This window comes from Amblyraja radiata, chromosome 9 (assembly GCF_010909765.2).
Source record: "Amblyraja radiata isolate CabotCenter1 chromosome 9, sAmbRad1.1.pri, whole genome shotgun sequence".
Lineage (NCBI taxonomy): Eukaryota > Metazoa > Chordata > Chondrichthyes > Rajiformes > Rajidae > Amblyraja > Amblyraja radiata.
This window is the reverse complement of record NC_045964.1, coordinates 54,797,708-54,821,209: the sequence shown is the minus strand read 5'-3', so window position 1 is coordinate 54,821,209 and position 23,502 is coordinate 54,797,708. Positions and strand designations below refer to the sequence as shown.

The 23,502-nt window shown below is 48.2% G+C and overlaps 2 protein-coding genes across 5 annotated transcripts in view; both read right to left on the bottom strand.

Moving 5' to 3' along the window:
* The window catches only part of noxred1 (NADP dependent oxidoreductase domain containing 1), a 28,239-nt gene extending 18,181 nt beyond the window's left edge, over nucleotides 1-10,058 (bottom strand). The window contains exons 1-3 of the mRNA XM_033027487.1: nucleotides 9,755-10,058; nucleotides 4,989-5,188; nucleotides 522-702 (exon numbers count right to left, since the gene is read on the bottom strand). Coding sequence (XP_032883378.1) covers nucleotides 522-702; nucleotides 4,989-5,188; nucleotides 9,755-9,930 — 557 coding nt within the window. The 5' untranslated portion in view covers nucleotides 9,931-10,058. The remainder of the gene's footprint in view (nucleotides 1-521; nucleotides 703-4,988; nucleotides 5,189-9,754) is intronic.
* Nucleotides 10,059-12,879: 2,821 nt separating this feature from the next.
* atg2b (autophagy related 2B) overlaps nucleotides 12,880-23,502 on the bottom strand; it is an 82,436-nt gene continuing 71,813 nt past the window's right edge. For all 4 annotated transcript variants that reach the window (XM_033027481.1, XM_033027485.1, XM_033027483.1 and 1 more), the window contains exons 38-42: nucleotides 21,787-21,869; nucleotides 20,691-20,812; nucleotides 18,867-19,021; nucleotides 18,120-18,269; nucleotides 12,880-16,121 (exon numbers count right to left, since the gene is read on the bottom strand). In XM_033027481.1, the coding sequence (XP_032883372.1) occupies nucleotides 15,891-16,121; nucleotides 18,120-18,269; nucleotides 18,867-19,021; nucleotides 20,691-20,812; nucleotides 21,787-21,869 (741 nt within the window). In that variant the 3' untranslated portion in view covers nucleotides 12,880-15,890. The remainder of the gene's footprint in view (nucleotides 16,122-18,119; nucleotides 18,270-18,866; nucleotides 19,022-20,690; nucleotides 20,813-21,786; nucleotides 21,870-23,502) is intronic.

Sequence of the window (23,502 nt, the reverse complement as noted above, 5' to 3'; positions counted from 1 at the left end):
TAAATATTGGAAAGAAAAACGTTCAGTAATGTTAGTCCCTGGTGAGATAGGAGTTTACAGTCCGAATGGCCTCTGGGAAGAAACTCCTTCTCAACCTCTCCGTTCTCACAGCATGGCAACGGAGGCGTTTGCCTGACCGTAGCAGCTGGAACAGTTCGTTGCATGGGTGGAATGGGTCTCCCATGATTTAGATAGATAGAAGGGGGGAGGGGAGATAAGGATGGATTTCTTTAGGTGGTAAATCTATGGAATTCATTGCCACAGATGGCTGTGGAGGCCGAGCAAGTGGGTATTTTCAAAGCTGAGATTGACAAGTTCTTGATTAGTAAGGGTGTTAAAGCTAATGGGGAGAAGGCCAGAGAATGGGCTTGAGAGGGGAAGATAGATCAGCCATGATTGAATGGCGGAGTAGACTGATGGGCTGAGTGGCCTAATGCTGCTTCTATGAGGAATGATCAGGGTATGACTACGAGCTGGTGTGGGAGGGTCTGTGTAAGGAATGAGCTGGGCTTGTGACGAACCTCCGTGAAGGGACTGCCGTGACCAGACTGTATACGACGCAGGTCTTTGCGAGGTGGCCCCGGATCTGGGAGGAAATCAACGTTAGTTGAAACGGCTGACAGCAGAGAAATAACACGTCAACAGATGCGGCCAGTTTCTGGTTGTCATCGGTATACTGGAGTCCCAGATACATCAGCTCATCTGAAACAGAGAGAGAACAACGTAGTCACACCTTGGACTACAGATGAAGAATGCTTTTAGCCCAGGTTCATTTTACCAAGACAATTATAGACAATAGACAATAGATGCAGGAGTAGGCCATTTGGCCCTTCGAGCCAAATGTGATCATTGCTGATCATCCACAATCAGTACCCAGTTCCTGCCTTCTCCCCATATCCCCTGACTCAGCTATTTTTAAGAGCCCTATCTAGCTCTCTCTTGAAAGCATCCAGAGAACCTGCCTCCACCGCCCTCTGAGGCAGAGAATTCCACAGACTCACCACTCTCTGTGAGAAAAAGTGTTTCCTCGTCTCCGTTCTAAATGGCTTACTCCTTATTCTTAAACTGTGGCCCCTGGTTCTGGACTCCCCCAACATCGGGAACATGTTTCCTGCCTCTAGCGTGTCCAAACCCTTAACAATCTTATATGTTTCAATGAGATCCCCTCTCATCCTTCTAAACTCCAGAGTATACAAGCCCAGCTGCTCCATTCTCTCAGCATACGACAGTCCCGCCATCCTGGGAATTAACCTTGAAAACCTACGCTGCACTCCCTCAATAGTAAGAATTAACCTACAAACCTGTATGTCAGGGGTTGGCAACCTTGTTCTGCATAGGGGCCAGGACGCATGTCTGTGAACGGATGGCGGGCCACATCTATCACGTGTACACATGGATCCCGCCCCCATCCCGCCCCGGATGGCAGGCATCAAATCACGTGTTTACAGAAGGTAGACAAAAATGCTGGAGAAACTTAGCGGGTGAGTCAGCCTCATGCAATCCTTGCATGTCTCACCTGCAATTCTTTCTTAAACGTGTTCACAGAAGGTGCGCGGCCGTGCCGGCGGCTTTGCGCAGGATGCGGTACAGCCAGAGCTCGGCTGCTGCTCGGGGCGGGCGCTCGTCGGGCCGGATGATTACGGGGAAAAAAATCTGGGTTACGGGCCGCATTCGGCCCGGGGGCCGTAGGTTGCCGACTCCTGCTGTATGTCTTTGGAGTGTGGGAGGCATCCGGACAAAACCCACGCGGCCACAGGGAGACCGTACAAACTCCATAAGGACAAGCACCTGTGGTCAGGATCGAACCCGAGTCTCTGGCGCTGTAGCACAGCAGCTCTACCGCTGCGCCACCGTGTAATGCATTGACTTAAAAAGAACAGATTAGTCATAGGTGTTATGGGTCTAATTTTTCTCATGAACACTTACTGGAGATGTTTGTTCAGAATCAACCAGAGTTGATTCTGAAAGAGATTCAGTGTGTTGACAAGTACCCTTGTCAACATACTGGGGGGGGGAGGGAGAGAAGGAGAGGGCAGAGACCCGGTCAAAGGGTCCAGGTCAGTGTGGCGCCTCGGAGTGGGAGCTGTTCACGGGTCACCCTCACAGGGAGACCGCTACACACCGACCCTGCCGCCGACTACCTCATCCCCTCCCGCTTGCTCCACTCCTCACCCCGCGCTACCACCCCGCGCAAATTGCCTTTGCAACACAGGAGCAGTGGCATGGTGGTGCAGCGGGAGTTGCTGCCTCACAGTGCCAGAGACCCGGTTTCCACCCTGACTACGGGTGCTGTCTGTACGGAGTTTGTACCTGCGAGGGTTTTCTCCGGGTGCTCTGGTTTCCTCCCACACTCGACATTTGCAGGTTAATTGAATTTGTCCCGAGTGTGTGTAGGATAGTACTAGTGCGTACGGACATCTTTTTGATGGGCCGAAGGGCCTGTTTCTGCACAGTATCTCTATAGTTGCGCTACCACAGAACACGCAAAACAGCCGCCACACGGAATGTGTTGAGAGCTTTCTGCAAGCCGGATAAAATCTCGTGGCGGGCCGGATGTGGCCCTCGGGCCATAGTTTGGAGACCCCTGATTTAGATGAAAGGATTAGAAGGAACATTAGCAAATTTGCAGATGACACAAAGCTGGGTGGCAGTGTGAACTGTGAGGAGGATCCCATTCGGTGGGCGGCGCGACTCTCGTCAGCAGCGGCCTCTGCAGTCCGTCTGTGTTTTATTATTTTTTGTCTCGTTTTTATGTAGTTTTTGTTATTTTTTTTGTTGGGGTATGTGTGTGGGGGGGGGGGGGGTGGTGGGGGGGGAGGGGGTAACTTTAAAATCTTTCCCCTGCACGGGGGACCCGACCTTTTCTTTGTCGGGTCTCCGTTGTCGTTGGGGCTGCAACGTGGAGCGGCCTCCAACAGGAACGACCTGGGGTTCCAGCTGCGGAGCTGCCGACTACTCACCATCACAGGGCTGGCCGAGTCCGGAGCGGGTGGAGCTGTGGTTGAGCACTGCTGCCACCCGACCCCCGGAGTTTCGGAGGCTGCAACTGCGGGTTTGGCGGACGGCGGCACCGGGAGCCCGCGGGTCCCTGCTGGGTGACCGCCTTTCGGGGCTTCCGCAACGGCGACTTCTCCCGACCGAGTTGCGGGGTTGAAGAGCACCTGAGCGGGGCCTTACAGCACCGCCCCGCGCGGCTTGGAATGGCCGCGGGACTTTGCGAGCGCACGCCGGGGGCTCTAACACCAAGACCCAGTGCACGGCCTTGCATCACCCGGCGTGGCTTTAATGGCCGCGGGACAATCGCCATCGCCAGCCGGGGGCTTTGACTTTGACTCTGACTCTGACATCGGGGGGGAGAGTGCAGTGGAGAGATAAGTTTTTTTTGCCTTCCATCACAACGATGTGATGGATGTTTGTGTAAACTGTGTTGTGTCTCGGGTCTTTTTGTTTTGTAATGTATGGCTGCAGAAACGACATTTCATTTGGACCTCAAGGGGTCCAAATGACAATAAATTGAATTGTATGAGGATGCAGGGTGACTTGGACAGGTTGGGTGAGTGGGCAGATGCATGGCAGATGCAATTTAATGTGGATAAATGTGAGGTTATCTACATTGGTGGCAAGAACACGAAGGCAGATTATGATATGAATGGTGTGAAGTTAGGAAAAGGGGAAGTACAACGAGATCTGGGTGTCCTTGTACATCAGTCACTGAAAGAAAACAAGGTACAGCAAGAAGTGAAGAAAGCTAATGGCATGTTGGTCTGCATATCAAGAAGAGTTGAATATAAGAGCAAAGAGGTCCTTCTGCAGTTGTACAGGGCCCTGGTGAGACCACACCTTGAGTATTGTGTGCAGTTTTGGTCTCCAAATTTGAGGAAGGACATTCTTGCTATTGAGGGAGTGCAGCGTAGGTTCACGAGGTTAATTCCCGGGATGGCGGGACTGTCATATGTTGAAAGAATGGAGCGACTGGGTTTGTAATTTAGAAGGATGAGAGGTTATTATTGATACATATAAAATTATTAAGGTATTGGAGACGCTAGAGGCAGGAAACATGTTCCCGATGTTGGGGGAGTCCAGAACTAGGGGCCACAGTTTAAGAATAAGGAGTAAGCCATTTAGAACAGAGATGAAGAAACACTTTTTCACACAGAGAGTTGTGAATCTGTGGAATTCTCTACCTCAGAAGGCAGTGGAGGCCGATTCTCTGGATACTTTCTGGAGAGAGTTAGATAAAGATAGCGGAGTCAAGGGATATGGGGAGAAGGCAGGAATGGGCTTCTGAGTGTGAATGATCACCCATGATCACAGTGAATGGCGGTGCTGGCTCGAAGTGCCGAATGGCCTACTCCTGCACCTATTGTCTATTATCTATAGGAGGCTCGGCTTCAAGAGAGTAACCAATATCATGTAAGACCCACATCACCGCCCTCCTCCTCCAGCTTTCTTTCCCCCACATAGTCTGTCTAAAGAAAGATTCCAATCTGAAACGTCGTCTGTCTATTCACCCCACAAATACTAGAGACAAGGAAGTGCAGATGCTGGTTTATAAAAGATGGCACTGAGCGCTGGAGTAACTCAGTGGGTTAAGCAGCATCTCTGGAGAACATGGATAGGCGCCGTTTCACAGAGTGCTGGAGTAACTTAGTGGGTCAGGCAGCATCTCTGGAGAACATGGATAGGTGACGTTTCACAGAGTGCTGGAGTAACTCAGCGGGTCAGGCAGCATCTCTGGAGAACATGGATAGGTGACGTTTCACAGTGCTGGAGTAACTCAGCCAGTCAGGCAACATCTCTGGAGAACATGGATAGGTGACGACCCAAATCGCCCTTTATCCAAGTTTTCTCCAAGGATGCAGCCTGATCGGCTGAGTTACTCTGGAGCTAAGCGTCTTCCCTCCACAGATGACACCGGACCCGCTGAGTTGCTCCAGCGTTGTGTTTTGCTCATGATGACAATTTTACTCAGGACAAAAGAAGCCTACCGTAGGTGTCCTGTCGCCTGCTGGAGATGGTGATGTGCTTTGGGGCCACTTGTGCATGCTGCATCAGCACCTGCACCAACTGCTTGCCCATGTGGCCGCTTCCCAGGACACCAATACGCAGACAACCACTGTTGGATCTAAGTATCTTGAATTTGGCCAACCAGGAATGGGGGAAGCAGGAGTTATCCAGCACCTTGCATCTGTAGGGATGGCACACAGCACAGTTAGTTACGGGAAGCAGTGAATCACATAGCATTACTCTCACTCTGCCATCTAGCTGCTCGCAACAGCGCTTGTAGGTAGCTGACAATGTGGAAAATTGCTACAGTGGAATCTGCCCTCTGAAGGTAAGGCAAATGCAATGGAGCAAATCCATAGATACACACAAAATGCTGGAGTAACTCAGCGGGACAGGTGACGTTTCGGGTCGAGACCCTTCTTCAGACTGGGGGTGTCAGAAGAAGGATATCACCCTGAAACGTCACCCATTCCTTCTCTCCAGATATGCTGCCTGTCCCGCTGAGTTACTCCAGCATTTTGTGTGTATCTTCGTTGTAAACCAGCATCTGCGGTTCCTTCCTACACATTTTGTCTGATGATCCAGACTGTCAGCGGAGTCGTTCATGTAAGAGTGGGAGCCGGGGTTGGAGGGTGGCAGAGAGTAAGCGACGTGTGTGGTCAGAAGCAGAGTATGGTGGGCTGTGTGGATGGAGCCAGGGTTGATATCATCAAAGCCAAGAACCTGGTGTGCCGTCCGAGACAGAGTGCAGAGTGCTTGTGTATTCTACACTCCAGTTATACTCAGGGTGTTCACTGGAAAATTCATTATACTACTGTGTAACATGTAAGAAATCTTAAATAAACAGCTTAATTTATTTGGGTGCGACAGCCTATTTCCTTCGCTCCATAGATGCTGCCGCACCCGCTGAGTTTCTCCAGCACTTTTGTCTACCTTCGATTTTCCAGCATCTGCAGTTCCCTCTTAAAAGCTTAATTTATATACGGCTTTACAAGATTTGCATGTTATTTGGCCTCTGAAAATTGCCCCTGGTGTGTAAGGAGTGGATGAGAAAGTGGGATAACAGTGAACAAGTGTCAACTGATGATCGATAGTTTTGCAGCTTTTTTTCAGAATTTATGTGTAGACAATAGACAATATACAATAGGTGCAGGAGTAGGCCATTCGGCCCTTCGAGCCAGCACTGCCATTCACTGTGATCAAGGCTGATCATCCCCAATCAGTACCTCGTTCCTGCCTTCTCCCCATATCCCCTGACTTCGCTATTTTTAAGAGCCCTATCTAGTTCTCTCTTGAAAGCATCCAGAGAACCTGCCTCCACCGCCCTCTGAGGCAGAGAATTCCACAGACTCACCACTCTCTGTGAGAAAAAGTGTTTCCTCGTCTCTGTTCTAAATGGCTTACTCCTTATTCTTAAACTGTGGCCTCTGGTTCTGGACTCCCCCAACATCGGGAACATGTTTCCTGCCTCTAGCGTGTCCAAACCCTTAACAATCCTATATGTCTCAATGAGATATCCTCTCATCCTTCTAAACTCCAGAGTGTACAAGCCCAGCTGCTCCATTCTCTCAGCATATGACAGTCCCACCATCCCGGGAATTAACCTTGTAAACCTACGCTGCACTCCCTCAATAGCAAGAATGTCCTTCCTCAAATTAGGGGACCAAAACGGCACAAAATACTCCAGGTGTGGTCTCACTAGGGCTCTGTACAACTGCAGAGGGACCTCTTTGCTCCTATATTTGATTCCTCTTGTTATAAAGGCCAACATGCCATTTGCTTTCTTCACTGCCTGCTGTACCTTGTATGTAATGTATGTTTTGTGTGTGTGTCTGTGTCTGTGTGCCTTTAATGCTGCTGCAAGCAAGATTTGCATTGTTTATGGTCCGACCGGGTGAACAAAGGAGGAGGACTGGCTGAACTTTGTTGCCTTCCACCACAGTGAAGAATGCTGTGGCGGATGTTTGTGTTAAATGTTATTGTGTATTGTGTGTTCTTTTTAAGTGTATCGCTGCTGGCAAATTCATTTCACTGCACCTTCGGGTGCATGTGATGAATAAAATTGACTTTTGACTTTGACTTTATACCTGTGCCTCACTGTACCCGTGCACGTGACTGTAAACAGCAAGAGGAGGAGCCATCTTGGGGAACGACTGCTAACCAGCAGCCGTTTGTTTAATCACTTTTTTTTTGCAGTTTTAGTTAGTCCTGTGCCCTGTTTGTGGGAGAGATAGTCTTTTTAATGTGGAGGGTAGGGGGTAATAATATTTCTAGGTCCCTACCTGGTCGGTGAGGCAGCTTTTTCTCCGGGCTGCCCCGTCGACCCATCCTCGTGGCCTACTAGCGGGCGTGGAGCGCCGTTTCCTGGCGGGGACCGCCCAGCACCTCGGCTTCGGTGGCGGCACAGCGCTGGAGCGCTATCGTGGAGCGGAGCGGGCGATGCCTTGCCTGGGTCGCCGCGCTGGATCGACGCGCTGGAGCTCCGGTGAGCTGTGACCGCCGAGATCAACACCTCCGGGCTGCGGGTCTGCGGAGCGGAGCGGGCGGCGCCGACTTCAACATCGGGAGCCTGGGAGCTCCAAACCGGCGCGGCCTTGTCGGCTTCGGCAGCCGCGGTCCCCAATTAGGAAGCGGCCGTTCCAGGTGGCCCAGCCGCTGAAAGGACTCGCCCGACGCCGGGGCAACAGCACCCGGCCAGAACGGCCAGGAACATCGGGCCTCCGTAGAGGCAATAGCGGAGGCCTCAATAGGCCTGACTTTGGGAGAACTGGGGATGGGGACTGGACATTGTGCCTTCCCCCACAGTGGTAACCATTGTGGGGGGATGATTTTTTTTGTGTGTAAGTGAATATGTTAGTTTGTGTCCAAGATGGCTGTCGGAAGGGAGAGTGGACGCTGGCGCGCTTTATCTGCCGCTGCTCTCTCTTCACATTTTGTTTTTGATTTTTTGTCTTTGGAGCGAATTCTGTCTTTAATTTGTGTATTGGTGATGTCCTTATTATTTATTTTACTCCGACTATATATTTTTTCTCTCTTGTTAATTTTCTGTAAGGTTTCCTTGAGACTTTGAAAGGCGCCCGCAAATAAAATTTATTATTATTATTATTAAACTTGACCGGTGTGGACTCGGTGGGTCGAAGGGCCTATTTCCATGCTCTATTTCTAAAATAAACTAAACTATCCTAATATTGTCTATGGGCGGCACAGTGGCGCAGCGGTAGAGTTGCTGCCTTACAGCGCCAGAGATCCGGGTTCGATTCTGACTATGAGTGCCGTCTGTACAGAGTTTGTACGTTCTCCCTGTGACCACGTGTCTTTTCTCTGAGTCCTCCGGTTTCTCCCACACTCCAAAGACGTACAGGTTTGTAGATTAATTAGCTTCTTAAATTTGTAAATTATCCCTAGTGTTAGTGTAGGGGGTGATCGATGGTCGATGCGGACTCGTTGGGCCGAAGGGCCTATTTCCATAAAGTTGCATCTCTAAAGTCTAAAGATGTTGCCTGATTCGCTGGGTTGCTCCAGCACTTTGTGTTCTTTCATGTAAACCACCATCTGCAGTTCTTTGTTTCTACTTTAAAGTAAACTAAATGTGTGTTTTAGTATTCATAGAAGTAAGATCCAACAGTTTATTGATCCATCTGTGATACCACGATAAACTCCACACCTGGTAACGAGTTCCAGGCACTGATCAATCTCTGTGTAATAAACCTATTCCACACATCTCCTTTACACTTTACCCCTCTCACCTTAAAGGTATGCCCTCTTACCTTGGACATTGCTATCCTGGGGAAAAGGTTCTGCCTGTCTCCTCTATCTATGCCTCTCATAATTTTACATAATTTTATTAGGTCTTCCCACAGCCTCCGATGCTCCAGACAAAACAATCCAAGTTTGTTCAATCCCTCATTATTATTAACACCCTATAATCCAGGCAAGCATCCCAGTAAAACTCATCTGCGCCCTATCCAAAGCGTCTACATCTTTCCTGTAATGGGATGAACAGAACTTGATCAGGTCCAGAGGATTTATCCACCTTTGTGCATTTTGAGACCTACAGTACCCCTTGTTCAACTATACTTCCCCTGGAAAGCATTTTATTGGGATACATCACAGCATGGATTGGGAACAGCTCCATCAGAGACCACAATCAATTGCAGAAAGTAGTGGACGCAGGCTTGATTGTAACCATGTATTGTCTTTCGGCTGACTAGATAGAACATAACAAAAGTATTTCACTGTACTTCAGTTCATGCGACAAGAAACTAAACTGTTTAAGAAGGAACTGCAGATGCTGGAAAATCGAAGGTACACAAAAAAGCTGGAGAAACTCAGCGGGTGCAGCAGCATCTATGGAGCTAAGGAAAAAGGCAACGTTTCGTGCCGAAACCCTTCTTCAGACGGTCCAGAAACTAAACTGAACTAGTTCCGTGACATCCACGACTCTCTCCACAAACCAGTACATGAGCATTGATTGTCGTTCGTGGATGATCAACATTACTGAAAAATGGCAAATGTGATCTTTAGAGTGAATGCTTATTGGTTTTATTGATTAGTGATCTTATTGATTAGTGGTTTATTGATTAGTGATGGTTTACTGAAGCATGATGGTTTATTGATTAACGATGGTTTATTGAGCGAAACTGAGCGCCGGGGGAACACAGCGGGTCAGGCAGCATCCATGGAGGGGGTGGACAGGCGTTGTTATTCATTACTTATACGAATTACTGGTTGACTATTGAGTGGTTACCTGACGGCCGTGAGCAGGCGGCAGAAGAAGGCGGCGTGCGCGCACCCGCAGATGATCCGTGCCCAAGCGCGCACCCTCGCCCTTTTGCCAAAGGTGTTTTCTTCCTGGCTCAGCGACGCCTCGAAGTCGAGGGACGGGAGGCCGCGCATCAGATCCAAATATTCGGAGCCCGCCATCGCCGGGACGCCTAGGCCGTGAGGGCGGCAACGGGCCAGGCCGCGGCCTTCGGCACCATGGTAACGGCCGGGCCACGGGCTCACGGTCAGTGTCACCACGGCAACGGGCCGCGCCGCAGCTCCCCGTCACCATGGCAACAGTCGGACCGCACCGTCACCATGGCAACGGCCGGACCGTGGGCTCATCGTCATCACGGCAACGGCTGGGCCACAGGCTCATCGTTACCACAGCAACGGGCCGCGGCGCGGGGTCATCGTTACCACGGCAACAGCCGGGCCGCAGGCTCACCGTTACTGTTATGGGAATAGCGCCACCTGCAGTGCAGTACCCATGAGGCAGTAGCCAAGATGGATTCTGAATAAAGATGGTTGAACCCAAGACACGAGTGTAAAGCCTCTGTTAATTAGTTATGAAGCTGTAATGGAGCAGTTAACAGTAAAGAAACACAATATTAAAACAGCCACTACGGCAACGGCCGAGCCGCACCGTCACCACGGCAACAGCTAGGCCGCAGGTCCACCGTCACCATGGCAACGGCTGGGCCGTAGGTCCGACACCAGAACCACGCGAAACCGAATAAAACCGCAGATGCTGCAATCTGAAGCAAAGCAGAAACGCTGCCAGGCGAGCAGCTTCCGTGGAAGGTGAAACCAGTCAATGTTTCATAGAACATACAACAATTACAGACGATAAGACACAAAATGCTGGAGTAACTCAGCAGGACAGGCAGCATCTCTGGAGAGAAGGAATGGTACTCGACCCGAAACATCACCCATTCCTTCGCTCCAGATACTGCCTGTCCTACTAAATTACTCCAGCATTTTGTGTCAACTTCGGTGTAAACCAGCATCTGCAGTTCCGTCCCACATACAGCAGCACAACACAGGAACTGGCCCTTCATGTCAGTACCCATAATTGATATCCCTCTGCCCATCTAAAAGTCTTCTAAATGTCACTATTATATCTGCCTCCTCCACCAGTTTTGGGTCACAGAATCTCCTTGGGAACTGGGAAGGGAGTGCAGATTAAACCAGAACAGGTCTTGCAGAAAGGTGCAAGAGGAATGTGGTGGGCTGGACTGGTGTGCAATTATTCACTGAAATTTAGACAGATGAGAGGGTATCTTATAGTAGAAACATATACAATTCTTAAGGGATTGGACAGGCTAGATGCAGGAAAAATGTTCCTGATGTTGGGGGAGTCTGGAACCAGGGGTCACAGTTTAAGAATAAGGAGTAGGCCATTTAGGACTGGGATGAGGAAAAACATTTTCAGCCAGAGTTGTAAATCTGTGGAATTCTCTGCCACAGAAGGCAGTGGAGGCCAATTCACTGGATGTATTCAAGAGAGAGTTAGATTTAGCTCTTAGACGAAATCAAGGAATATGGGGAGAAAGCGGGAACGGGGTACTGATTTTGGATGATCAGCCATGATCATATTGAATGGTGGTGCTGGCTCAAAGGGCCGAATGGCCTACTCCTGCACCTATTTTATATGTTATCAGTGCTGCCTTGCAGCTTCAGGGACTGGGATGCAATGCTCTTGAGCCTGTGTGCTGCATTAATTGTCTGCTGTCAATTACCTCTTAATGTAGGTACGCACTTCAAATAAAATCAAAGGAGAGGTTGCTGAGAATGTTGCAAGATACAGGAGAGGGGGAACGGGATTGATCTGCACAAACTGGCATGGAGATAGAGTCATAGAAGCATACAGCATGGAAATTGGTCCTTCAGCGAACTTGTTCATGCTGACCAAGATGGCCCATCTAAGCTAGACCCAGTTGCCTGCATTTGGCCCTTATCTTTCTAACCCATTCCTATCCATGTACCTGTCCAAATGACATTTAAGATGATAGGTAAAATAGCTAAAATAGCTTCCTTCCATGTCATTAACATAAAGTGCTGGTGGAACTCAGCGGGCCAGGCAGCATCTGAAGAGGGTATTATATATTGTCTAAGAAGGAACTGCAGATGCTGGAAAATCGAAGTTAGACAAAAGTGCTGGAGAATCTCATCGGGTGCACTATTGTATATATTGTAATTATATATTGTCTGTCCATTTCCTCCACTGATGTTATGGAGTTATAGGTTTAAGGTGAGAGGGGCAAGATTTAAATGGGAACCTGACGGGCTATTATTTTACTCAGAGGGTGTATGGCACGAACTGCCAGAGGTGGTAGCTGAGGCAAGTACCAAAACAACATTTAAAAGACATTTGGACAGGTACATTGATTGGTTTAGAGGGATATGGGCCAAACACAGGCAGGTGGGACTAGTGTAGATGGGGCAGGTTGGTTGATACATAGGCAATAGGTGCAGGAGTAGGCCATTGGGCCCTTTGAGCTAACACCGCCATTCAATGTGATCATGGCTGATCATCCACAACCAGCACTCCGTTCCTGCCTTCTCCCCATATCCCTTGATTTGGTTAGCCCTAAGATCTCTCTTTTGAAAGCATCGTGATTTGGCCTCCACTGCCTTCTGAGGCAGAGAATTCCACAAATTCACAAGTCTCTGTGTGAAAAAGTATTTCCTTGTCTCAATTCTAAATGGCCTACCCCTTATTCTTAAACTGTGGCCCCTGGTTCTGTACTCCCACAACATCGGGAACATGTTTCCTGCATCTAGCATGTCCAATCCCTTAATAATTTTATGTTTCTATAAGATCCCCTCCCAACCTTCTAAATTCCAGTGAATAAAAGCTCAGTCGCTCCATTCTTTAATCATATGAGAGTCCCGCCATCCTGGGAATTAACTTTGTGAACCTACGCTGCACTCCCTCAATAGCAAGAATGTCCTTCCTCATATTACGAGACCAAAACTGCACACAATACTCCAGGTGTGGACTATATGCCTCTGGTCATTGAAACCCATGGCTTTAAGTACAAGCAGGTCTCACACTGTAAGTCCAGTCTATCAGCAAGTAAGTCTACATTCAGCAAAGCAGGATAATGTGTAACAAGATGTGTATTATTTATTTCTTCCCTTTCTGAAGTTCATTGTCCACAGTACATTCATTCACAACCATCACTGTGATACACTCACAGCAACAATATTATTAAGAAATATGTACACTTAAAGCAACAACTATGTAAATAAATCCACAAAAAAAATCAATGTTTTTAATCTGCTGTACAAATGAAATTAAAAGTTTATACAAGGCAATATTTCAACAGAATTGTAACAATCTGACTCGGGATCCACAGACAAGATTGACACGGAGCAGATTTAATTTTGTGGGGAACTTTGCAAAGCCAAATCCAGGGTTGTTGAGTCCAGTTCCCACTTCATGGGTTTAATGTGTGTTGTCTGCACTGGTGGAAATTGCAAAATCAGGGGAACTCATCGTGCCATGCCCCCCCAACAGTGTTATCAAAGCTCAGATACCAGATACAAGGCTGCTGTCCTTCAGTAAGGATACCGCTGGAAGACATGTTTATGGATACGAGGAGGCAGGGGGTATGCAAGAGTATAAGGGAGAGAGGGAGATAGAGAAACAGAAAGGAAATGGGAGGGGAAACAGGAAGGAACTGAAGGATATTTCATATTCTCTTAGGAAATAGGAAGCCATTCGGCCCATCAAGTCTATGACAGCTCCCGGATCAATCCCACCCTCCCCCCACTTCTCTCGTTGTAATTTATTCTCTCTCAATAATCCAGGAGGCTCCTCACATTATCCTACAAGGAGCAATTTACATTGGCCTAATTAACCCACCAGCATATCTGTGATGTGGGAGGAATCCAGAGCATCTGGGGGAAACCCACATGGCTGTAGGGAGAAGGTGCAAACCCCATGGACACTACCAGAGATCAACAACGAGATGCTATTACACCGTGCCCCCACGAAAGGCAGGGAGAACAAGTTGAACCCAGCCAGTGCCCTATTGGGAGGGTGTGAGAGAAAGGACCATTGACCTGAAGTGTCAACTCTATTTCTCTCTCTAGAGATGCTGTCAGACCTGCTGGGTGTCTCCAGAACTGACAGAGAGAATTAACCAGATGTTGACCCCTTAAATGAACCCCGAGCACCCACCTCTCCCAAACTATATCCCAAGCACTTCATGTATTCTTACTCTCCCGATTGTGGGAAAGAATACAATTATTTCTCTCTTGCCCCGAGACACAGGAAGCAATCTTCCCGAGCACTGTGTAATGTGAGCAGACTGTCCTGATGGAGGCCATGATAGACCAGGTTATTTGTCCATTCACTGGATGACATTAGAACGGAGAGGGGTAATGGGAGGAACTATGTAAGTGTGCTGCTATCACTGGTTTACTTGTGCAACCATGGAGCTGAAGACTTCCATCACCTGATGAAGGCATCAGATAGAGCAGCTGTCATTAGTTTATATTCTAAAAGGAGCAATGAGTTTTTAAATTAGACAGCAAAGCACGGCTGGTGGAGCTGCAGCCTCACAGCACCAGTGATAAGGTTTCAAAACATGACCGCGGGTGTTGTGTGTGCGCGGAGTTTGCACGTTCACCCTGTGACGGCGTGGGTTTCCTCCGGGTACTCCGGTTTCCTCCCACATCCCAAAGAGGCCCAGATTGGTAGATCAATGAGCCACTGTACATTGGTCTGAGTGAGTAGGCGGGAATGTGGGGACAATAAATAAGGTTGATGTAGAGGTTAGTGTACATGGGTGCCTGGCATTGATTGAGTGGGCTGAAGGGCCTCTTTCTGTGCTGTGTGATCCTATAACTTTTGGAAAGGCTACAACATGTAAATATCTGGAAGCACTAAGCATTAGACCTGAAACAAACAAGACAGAAAGTGATAGACCAGAGCAGATATGAATGAAATTTGGGATCAGAGCACTGCCATAGCGTGGAGAAGGGCAGGCCATGTTTGAGAATGGGGTAATTAAAGGCTACACACCTTATTGAAGGATTAGTGCAGTAGAATCACAAACATGGCATCTCACAAAGAGAACTAGAGTGTTTTGGCATCAGCAGCTACTGGACAGTTATCTGACCCGTCATTATTGCCCTGAAAATAAACACTTGGAGCTTTACAGTTTCCTTATGCTCCTCAAATCGTCCCCTTCAGAGTCTTAAGTAAAACACTAAGTGCTAGAGGAACTCAGCGGCTCAGGCAGCATCTGGGGAGGGAATGGACAGGCAACGTTTTGGCTTGGGACCATACTTCAGACCGAAACATCGCCTATCCATTCCCTTCCCAAATGCTGCCTGATCTGCCGAGTTCTTCCGGCACTTTGTGCTTGGCTCAGGATTCCAGCATCTACAATTCCTTGTGTCTTCCCTTCAGAGTTACGTTCAAGCAACCAGTCCCCAATACCATGACTGCCCCGCCATGTTCCCAATGTAGTGCACGTCTGGAATACCCGATGCCACTGACCCAATCTCAGTGTGAGACCCAAGAGAAGTAGACGTAACCAGGAACTTTGGAGGCACCTTCAAATTAATCCACACCTATTGTCACAAGGTTCTGGCCATGAATTGCTCAGGTGGGAAGGTCTGCAGGCAAGAGTCGTTAATGGCGTTAGCTTTAACTGTTGATGAAGGTAGCGTGTCCATGAGGAACATCTGGACTAAGACAAGGGGAACAACAATAGATCCTTCACTTCCAGGCAACACCAGACATCCCTTGCAGATCCTAGGGGTACAATCCATCGTCCACCAAACTACAAACGATCCCGACCCACAGAGTAGCTCAGACAGCAAGGAGATGGATTCCAGTCAATAAAACGATAATTTCTTCAAGCCTCTTGAAAATAAACCAGAGAGTTTCTTCTATGCAGCCACCAGTTCAGTTATTTAAGTGCTATCAAACTGCCCTTTTTGACAAAAAGTTTTTGTTTTCCACGGATCTGAATGAAACCAAAATATACAAACAGCAAAGTGTGACACCAGTGGGTTCCCAACGCTGGGAACTCCAGGGTCACCAACTTACTTCCCTTTCCCATTTGGTTCAAGTTTCAGGGAACGATGCAGCGCTGCTAATGGTCACCGAGCCGCCATTTCTGGGACTCCTCCTGCCGTGCGTCGGGCTGGATCTGGTTCCTCATCCCGCCCAGGACGTTGGACGTGGCCTCTGTTGCCACAATGAGGGGCTTGACCACGGAGGGGGGGATCTGCCGCAGCACTCCCCCCACCGCCCCCGTCATCCCCCGCTGCTCGTGCTCCCGCGTTGCCGTCTCGTAAATCATGTGCGCCGTGTCCGTGAACCCCTGCACAACACGCACACCGGCAAAGGGAAGAACACAAGTCAACAGGTGATAGGAGCAGAATTAGGCCACTCGGCCCCTCAAGTCTACTCCACCATTCAACCATGGCTGATCTATCTCTCCCTCTCAACCCCATTCTCCTCCCTTCTCCCATAACCCCTGACACCCGCACTAATCAAGAATATATCTATCTCTGCTTTAAATATATCCACTGATGGCCTTCACTGCCTTCTGTGGCAAAGAAATCCACAGATTCACCACCCTCTGACTAAAGAAATTCCTCCTCATCTCCTTCCTAAAGGAAGGTCCTTTAATTTTGAGGCTGTGACCTCTGGTCCTAGACTCCCCCACTAGTGGAAACATCCTCTCCACATCCACTCTATCTAAGCATTTCACTATTCGGTAAGTTTCAATGAGGTCCCCCTCATCCTTCTAAACTCCAGCGAGTTGAGGATCATAAAGTTTGCGGCAGCCTCACTCTGTGCTACTCCAGCAACCAGCTCAGAGTTCAGCAATATGGAGCTGGAGCTCAGGGCAAGGATGGATGAGTGGGAAGGGCTAGTAAACCATTGGCTGATCTCCAACACTTGACCGAATGAATGAAGGATCCAGCATGAAAACAGGCCTTTCGGCCCACTGAGTCCATGCTGACCATTGATCTCCCCTTCAAACTAGTTCTATGTTATCCCACTTTCTCATCCAGTCTCTACACACTAGGAACAATTTACAGAGGGCCAATTAATCCACAAACCCACACGTCTTAGGGATGTGGGAGGAAACTGGAGCACCCAGAGAAAGCCCACCCGGTCACAGGAAGAAGGTGCAAGCTCCACAGACAGCACCCGAGGGCAGTATCGAACCTGGGTCTCTGGCACAATGAGGCAACAGCACCACCCGTTGTGCCATTGATACAGATGCAACATATTTGTTTACTACCTCTCCTTTATCCTCTGAGTCCTAGAACAAGTCTATCCTTGCTGTGAGACAGTAGCTCTAATGTGCTCACATTCAAGATTTACATTGCAAGAGGAATGAGGAGGGCAGATCAGGAGACATTCACAAGGCCTTTGACAAAGTCCCACATTGTTGTGGTCCAGGAACAAATTCTGCCCCGTCTAAATCCCAATCAACACAAGTTACCCACCTATAGCAACCTAGCTTTTCTACCACAGTGAATGCCCTCACATTTTTCCACACGGTGGTGCAGCGGTAGAGAGGCTGCCTTACAGCGCTTGCAGCGCCAGAGACCCAGGTTCGATCCTGACTACGGGTGCTGTCTGTACGGAGTTTGTATGTTCTCCCTGAGACCTGCGTGGGTTTTCTCCGAGATCTTCAGTTTCCTCCCACACTCCAAAGACTTACAGATTTGTAGGTTAATTGGCTTGGTGTAAGTGCAAATTGTCCTTAGTGTGTGTAGGATAGTGTTAATGTGCATGGATCGCTGGTCAGTGCTGACTCGGTGGGCCGAAGGTCCGGTTTCCGCGCTGTATCTCTAAACTAAACTAAAATTATACTCTGTCAAATTTCTGCCCACTGATTCTGCATGTTACATTTATTTATATATCTATATCTGCCCCATCCTCACAACTTGCTTTTTCACCCATCTTTGTACGCACAACAAATGTGGCTACTCTTCACTTGATCTCTTCACATGCAGATATTATACAGTGGAAAAGTTAGTTTAAATAAATTGTAAAATATTTTAAACATATATAACTGTTTTAATGTGATTCTGACATGTCTTTGTATATTAATATTGTAGCTGCAATGGATTAATATTGTAAAAATCGTTAAAGCAAATACTTGTAGTGAAATGGCGCACATAAAGACAGAAATAATGCAAACTGTTGTTATTAATAAAGCATTAATTTTAGTGCGGAACTGGAAAAGCAGCCAACATAATCAAAGCCGCGTCGCACTCTGGTCATTCCTTCTTCTCCCTGCTGTCGTTGGGCAGAAGGTGCCGACACACCCCCACACCACTGTGCCATAAGCTCTTACCTCTTTCACTAGGTCATATGCTTTCGCTACACCTTCCCGTAGATCGACGGGCTGATGAGCCAGTCGATGCTGAGAGATGCGCTTGGTTCTCATCAAACCGTGTGCATTGCTCCCTGGAGACACCATGTCATAGGCTGTCTCAGCCGCTGCCTGTAAACAATACAAGGTGGGGTCAAACACCTCACAGTTACAGTATCATTACAGTAAAGACGCTCTCCTTGGTTTCCCCACTGTATTCATGAGAGATAAAGTCCTCTCTCGGGCTAGGACATATTGCTTGGAGCGAAGAAGGCCGAGGTGTGATTTTATAGCGGTAATAGATAGGGTGAATACACAGAGTCTTTTTCCCAAGTGTATGGGAATCAAGAACCAGAGGACATAGGCTTATGGTTGGGGGTGAAAGATTTAATAGGAACCTGAGGGTTCCTTTTTTAAACCCAGAGGGTGGTGGGTATATGGAACAAGCTGCCAGAGGAGGTAGTTGTGGGAAGGTACTATAACGAGATTTGAAAGATATTTGCACAGGTACATGGGTAGGAAAGGTTTAGAGAGATATGGGTCAAATGTGGGCAAATGGGACTAGCGTAGATGGGACATCTTGGTCGGTACAGGCAGGTGGGACTAGCGTAGATGGGGCATCTTGGTCGGTACGGGCAGGTTGGGCTGACAGGGCTGTTTCCATGCTGTATGACTCTATAGTCGACATCACCTGTATAGTTTGCTGTATGACTCTATAGACTACATCACCTGTATAGTTTGCACCAGTCGGTTTGTCAGCTCCAGTGCAGCCATGGCGGTGGAGGTGCCGAAAGAGGCAGCTCCTCTCTGGAGACCCCTCACAATGCGTCCGTCCCTGCGATATTGCTCGATGGGCAACCATACCAGATCCTTCAGTCCTTGAACTAATCAAAGACAGGGGACAAAGACCAGTTGAAAACGCAGGGAATATTTCTCTGACTCCGTCATTACATGGTATGATTAAGCAATTACTTGTACAGAGAACAGCACAGCACAGGTACAGGCCCTTCGGCCCACAATGTCCGTGCTGAACATGATGCCAAGTTAAACATATAATAATAATAATAATATAATAATATCTTTTATTGTCATTGCACATAAGCGCAACGAGATTTGGTATGCAGCTTCCAAACGATGTCATAACATAAATAGCTAATAAAATTTAGATTTAGATATCCCGAGAACATGGATTGTAACATCTCCTCTGTTCCACATCCATGTGCCTATCTAATAGTCTCCTAAACACCACTATCACGTCTGCCTCCACCACCACCCCTGGCAGCATGTTCCTGGCACCCACCACCACTGTGTAAAAAAAACCTGCCCCGAGTATCTCCTTTAAACTTTGCCCCTCTCACCTTAAAGCTATATCTTTTAGTCTTTGTCATTTACACCCTGGAACAAAGGTCCTGACTGTCTACTCATGCCCTTCATAATTTTATATACTTCTATCAGGTCTCCCCTCAACCTACGATGTTCCACAGAAAACAACCACACCCGAGTTTGTCCAACCACACCCTATAGGTTGTGCCTGCAAAACCGGCCAGCATTCTGGTCAACCTCTTGTGCACTCTTGTCTAAAGGATCCATATCCTTTCTGTTCAAGAAGGAACTGCAGATGCTGGAAAATCGAAGGTAGACAAAAGTGCTGGAGAAACTCAGCGGGTGCAGCAGCATCTATGGAGCGAAGGAAACGGGCAACGTTTCGGGCCGAAACGTTACCTATTTCCTTCGCGCCATAGATGCTGCTGCACCGCTGAGTTTCTCCAGCACTTTTGTCATATCCTTTCTGTAATGGGGTAACCAGAACCACACACAATATTGAAGTAGTTCAATGCTTTACACAAACAAAAACCACTAACGGTCATAAGGAATAGGAGCAGAATTAGGCCACTCGGCCCATCAGGTCTACTCCGCCTTTCAATCATGGCTGATCTATCTCTCCCTCCTAACCCCATTCTCCCCCCCACTCCCCATAACCTCTGACACCCGTACTAATCAAGAATCTATTTCTGCCTTAAAAATATTCACTGACTTGGCCTCCCCAGCCACAGGTGGCATCTCTGGAGAAAAGGAATAGGTGATGTTTCGAGTCAAAGAAGTCTGAAGAAGGGTCTCGACCTGAAACATCACCTTGTGGCGGCTCCCAAGGGTCGGGCCATTTCCACTATTGAACCCCTCGGCACAGGAATGGATGAGTCCGGGGGCGGCCCTTAGCTACAGGGATAAAGGCCAGGGGTTTAGGCACAATCTCTCTCTTGCGGACCCGTCTGACAGGAGATCAACGTCTAATTAAAGTCCTCCCGAAATACCTGGCTCCTTGTCTTCATTTCGGGCCTATCGCCGCGCCACAACCTATTCCTTTTCTCCAGAGATGCTGCCTGACCTGCTGAGTTACTCCAGCACTCTGTGTCCATGTTCTGCAGAGATGCTACCTGACCCGCCGAGTTACTCCAGATCTCTGTGTCCATGTTCTGCAGAGATGCTGCCTGACCCGCTGAGTTACTCCAGCATTTTTGACGTGTTAACGTTCTTCACATCGTGAACACTTACCCAACTGGACCAATGAGTGCATGGGTCCAATGCCTCCAAAGATACCAGGCAGCTGATTTTTTCTGATGTCAGTCAGCCACTCATTAAGTGCGTAGGCGACCAGCTTGTCCACTCCCAACAGCCTGCAGAACAATCAGTGTAGTTTAATGTCAGATGGAACCAAGGTCACTGCAGAAAGGGAACTTGCTACCTCATGGTCATCTACCTAAGTGGTCAGAGGCCAGAAACGCACAGGTTTCTTCTGGAAATTGAGCAATGATGAGAACGACTCTACGGAACAGAATGAAAAGCTATCAGAACTACTCTGGCCAAAAAAAATCAGAATTAACGTTCGGGTTCTCTTTTCATCATGGATGCCCAATCTCGATGCGCTTCCATTCCCCTTCAAGAAGGCATTGGGGCCCTCTGTTACTCTGTAGAACACAGATCCAATCAATTGCCCTCTACTAACACTCTCCTCTAACTGGCCGACCCTGTTCACACCCAGAACAACTTCTCTTTTGATTCCTCTCACTTTCTACAAGTCAGAGCTGGGGTCCTGAGCACCAACGTGTGTCCATCACCGGCCTTATCATTGGCTGCATGGAGCGGTCCTGGACACCACTTCCCCACTACATCAACCACTGCATTGCTGCTGCCTCCTGCATCTCAGCACAACCCGTCCATCTTATTAACTTTGCTACTGACTTCCACCCCACCCTCCAATTCACTTGGACCATCTCTGCATCTCACTGTCTCCATCTCTGGAGCAAACTAACATTTACCTTAAACTAACCGACTCGCACCACTCCTCCCACCTTGATCTTCCTCGGTTTCTCCGTCTCTGTCGCATCTGATGTCGAGATGAAGCTCTCCACCCCAGGACATCAGACACGTCCTTGTCTCTGAGGAAACATGGCTTTCCCTCTGCTGTGGTGGATGGAGCTCTCACCAGCAATCCTCCATCTCCTGCACCTCTGCTCCCACCCATCTCCCCCACAACGAGTTAGCGTTCCCTTTCACCCCGCTTCCCTGCCCAAGCAATTGCAGACTAACTCAGGCCAGCATGGCCAGTACTAGAACTGAAACGTGATATTCAGACCGACTGTGCTCTTACCCGTGTCTGTAGCACAACCTTCTCAACTTCAACTCAGAGCAGTTGAGCTGAGCCAGTCCAATCAGGATTCCTGCCAAGGTGCCCTGAAATAGGAAATGTTTAGGAGACTTAGTGATCAGTGCACACTGCACCAAGATCAGTTTCAGTAACGGGGTGGGAGATTGCAACCTTCACGTGGTCCGCCCTGTTTCGATGAATGCAATCAACCCGGCGTGCACAATCAAATAAGATCAAATAGAACAAGTTGTCCTACAACTTTAGGCTGTGCATGCCATACACAAGAAGAAGTTTCAGTAATTAGTAACCAGTTTCAGTAATTAGTAACCAGTTTCAGTAATTAGTAACCAGTTTCAGTAACTAGTAACCAGTTTCAGTAACTAGTAACCAGTCTGAAGAAGGATCCTGGCCTGAAACGTTACCTGTCCATGTTCACCACAGATGCTGCCTGACTCACTGAGATACTCCAGCACTGTCTTTTTTCTGCAGTTCCTTGTATCCTCAGTAATCATGACTGCTGTTCACACCTCTCAACCTCTCTTTCTATAAACTATGGATTTGGTTGCATTAAATATTTCTGTTTTTTTGCACGCATGTTGGGGTTTTTAATTTGTTGATTTTTTGTTTATTCGAGCTGAACTGCTCTGAGTTGAAGTCAGAGACAGGTGAATTTCTAAAGGGAAACAAGGAAATGGCAGAACAGTTAAACGAGTACTTTGGTTCAGTCTTCACTAAAGAAGGCACATATAACATTCTTAAGAGGATTGGACAGGGTAGATGCAGGTAAAATGTTCCCAATGTTGGGGGAGTCCAGAACAAGGGGTCACAGTTTAAGAATAAGGGGTGGGCCATTTAGGACTGAGATGAGGAAAACCTTTTCAGCCAGAGTTGTGAATCTGTGGAATTCTCTGCCACAGAAGGCAGTGGAGGACAATTCACTGGATGTTTTCAACAGAGTTTTAGCTCTTAGGGCTAAAGGAATCAAGGGATATGGGGAGAAAGCAGGAACGGGGTACTGATTTTGAATGATCAGCGGTGATCATATTGAATGGTGGTGCTGGCTCGAAGAGCCGAATGGCCTCCTCCTGCACCTATTTTTCTATGTTTCTATATTGTATTGTGTTACAGGTCCAATAAGCTGCTGCAAACAAGGATTTCATTGTCAGTTGTCGGTACATGTGACAATTAAACACTTTTGACATTTGACCCTCTTCTCTGCAAGAAGCTCTCTCGCAACCCGCACTCTGGTCAGCAGGAAACCTAACTCAAGGGTAACCTGTGGCTGCCACTCCTGATACCATCCTCCAATTACCTCAAGCTTTCCCACCTGGGTGGATAGCATTCTCTCCTCCGAACCTTTCCCCCAGGGTGGAAATGTCAAAGACATGAGGGCATAGTTTAGTTTAGCTTAGAGATACAGCGCGGAAACAAGCCCTTCAGCCCACAAGTCCACACCGACCAGCGATCCCTGCACATTAACACTATCCCACACACACTCGGGACAATTTACACATACACCAAGCTAATTAACCTACATACCTGCACGCCTTTGGAGTGTGGGAGGAAACCGAAGATCTTGGAGAAAACCCACGCAGTTACAGGGAGAACGTACAAACTCCGTACAGACAGCACCCGTAGCCAGGATGGAACTCGGGTCTCTGGCTCTCCAAGTGCTTAAGCCAGCAACTCTACCGCTGCGCCACCATGAGGCGGGCAGTT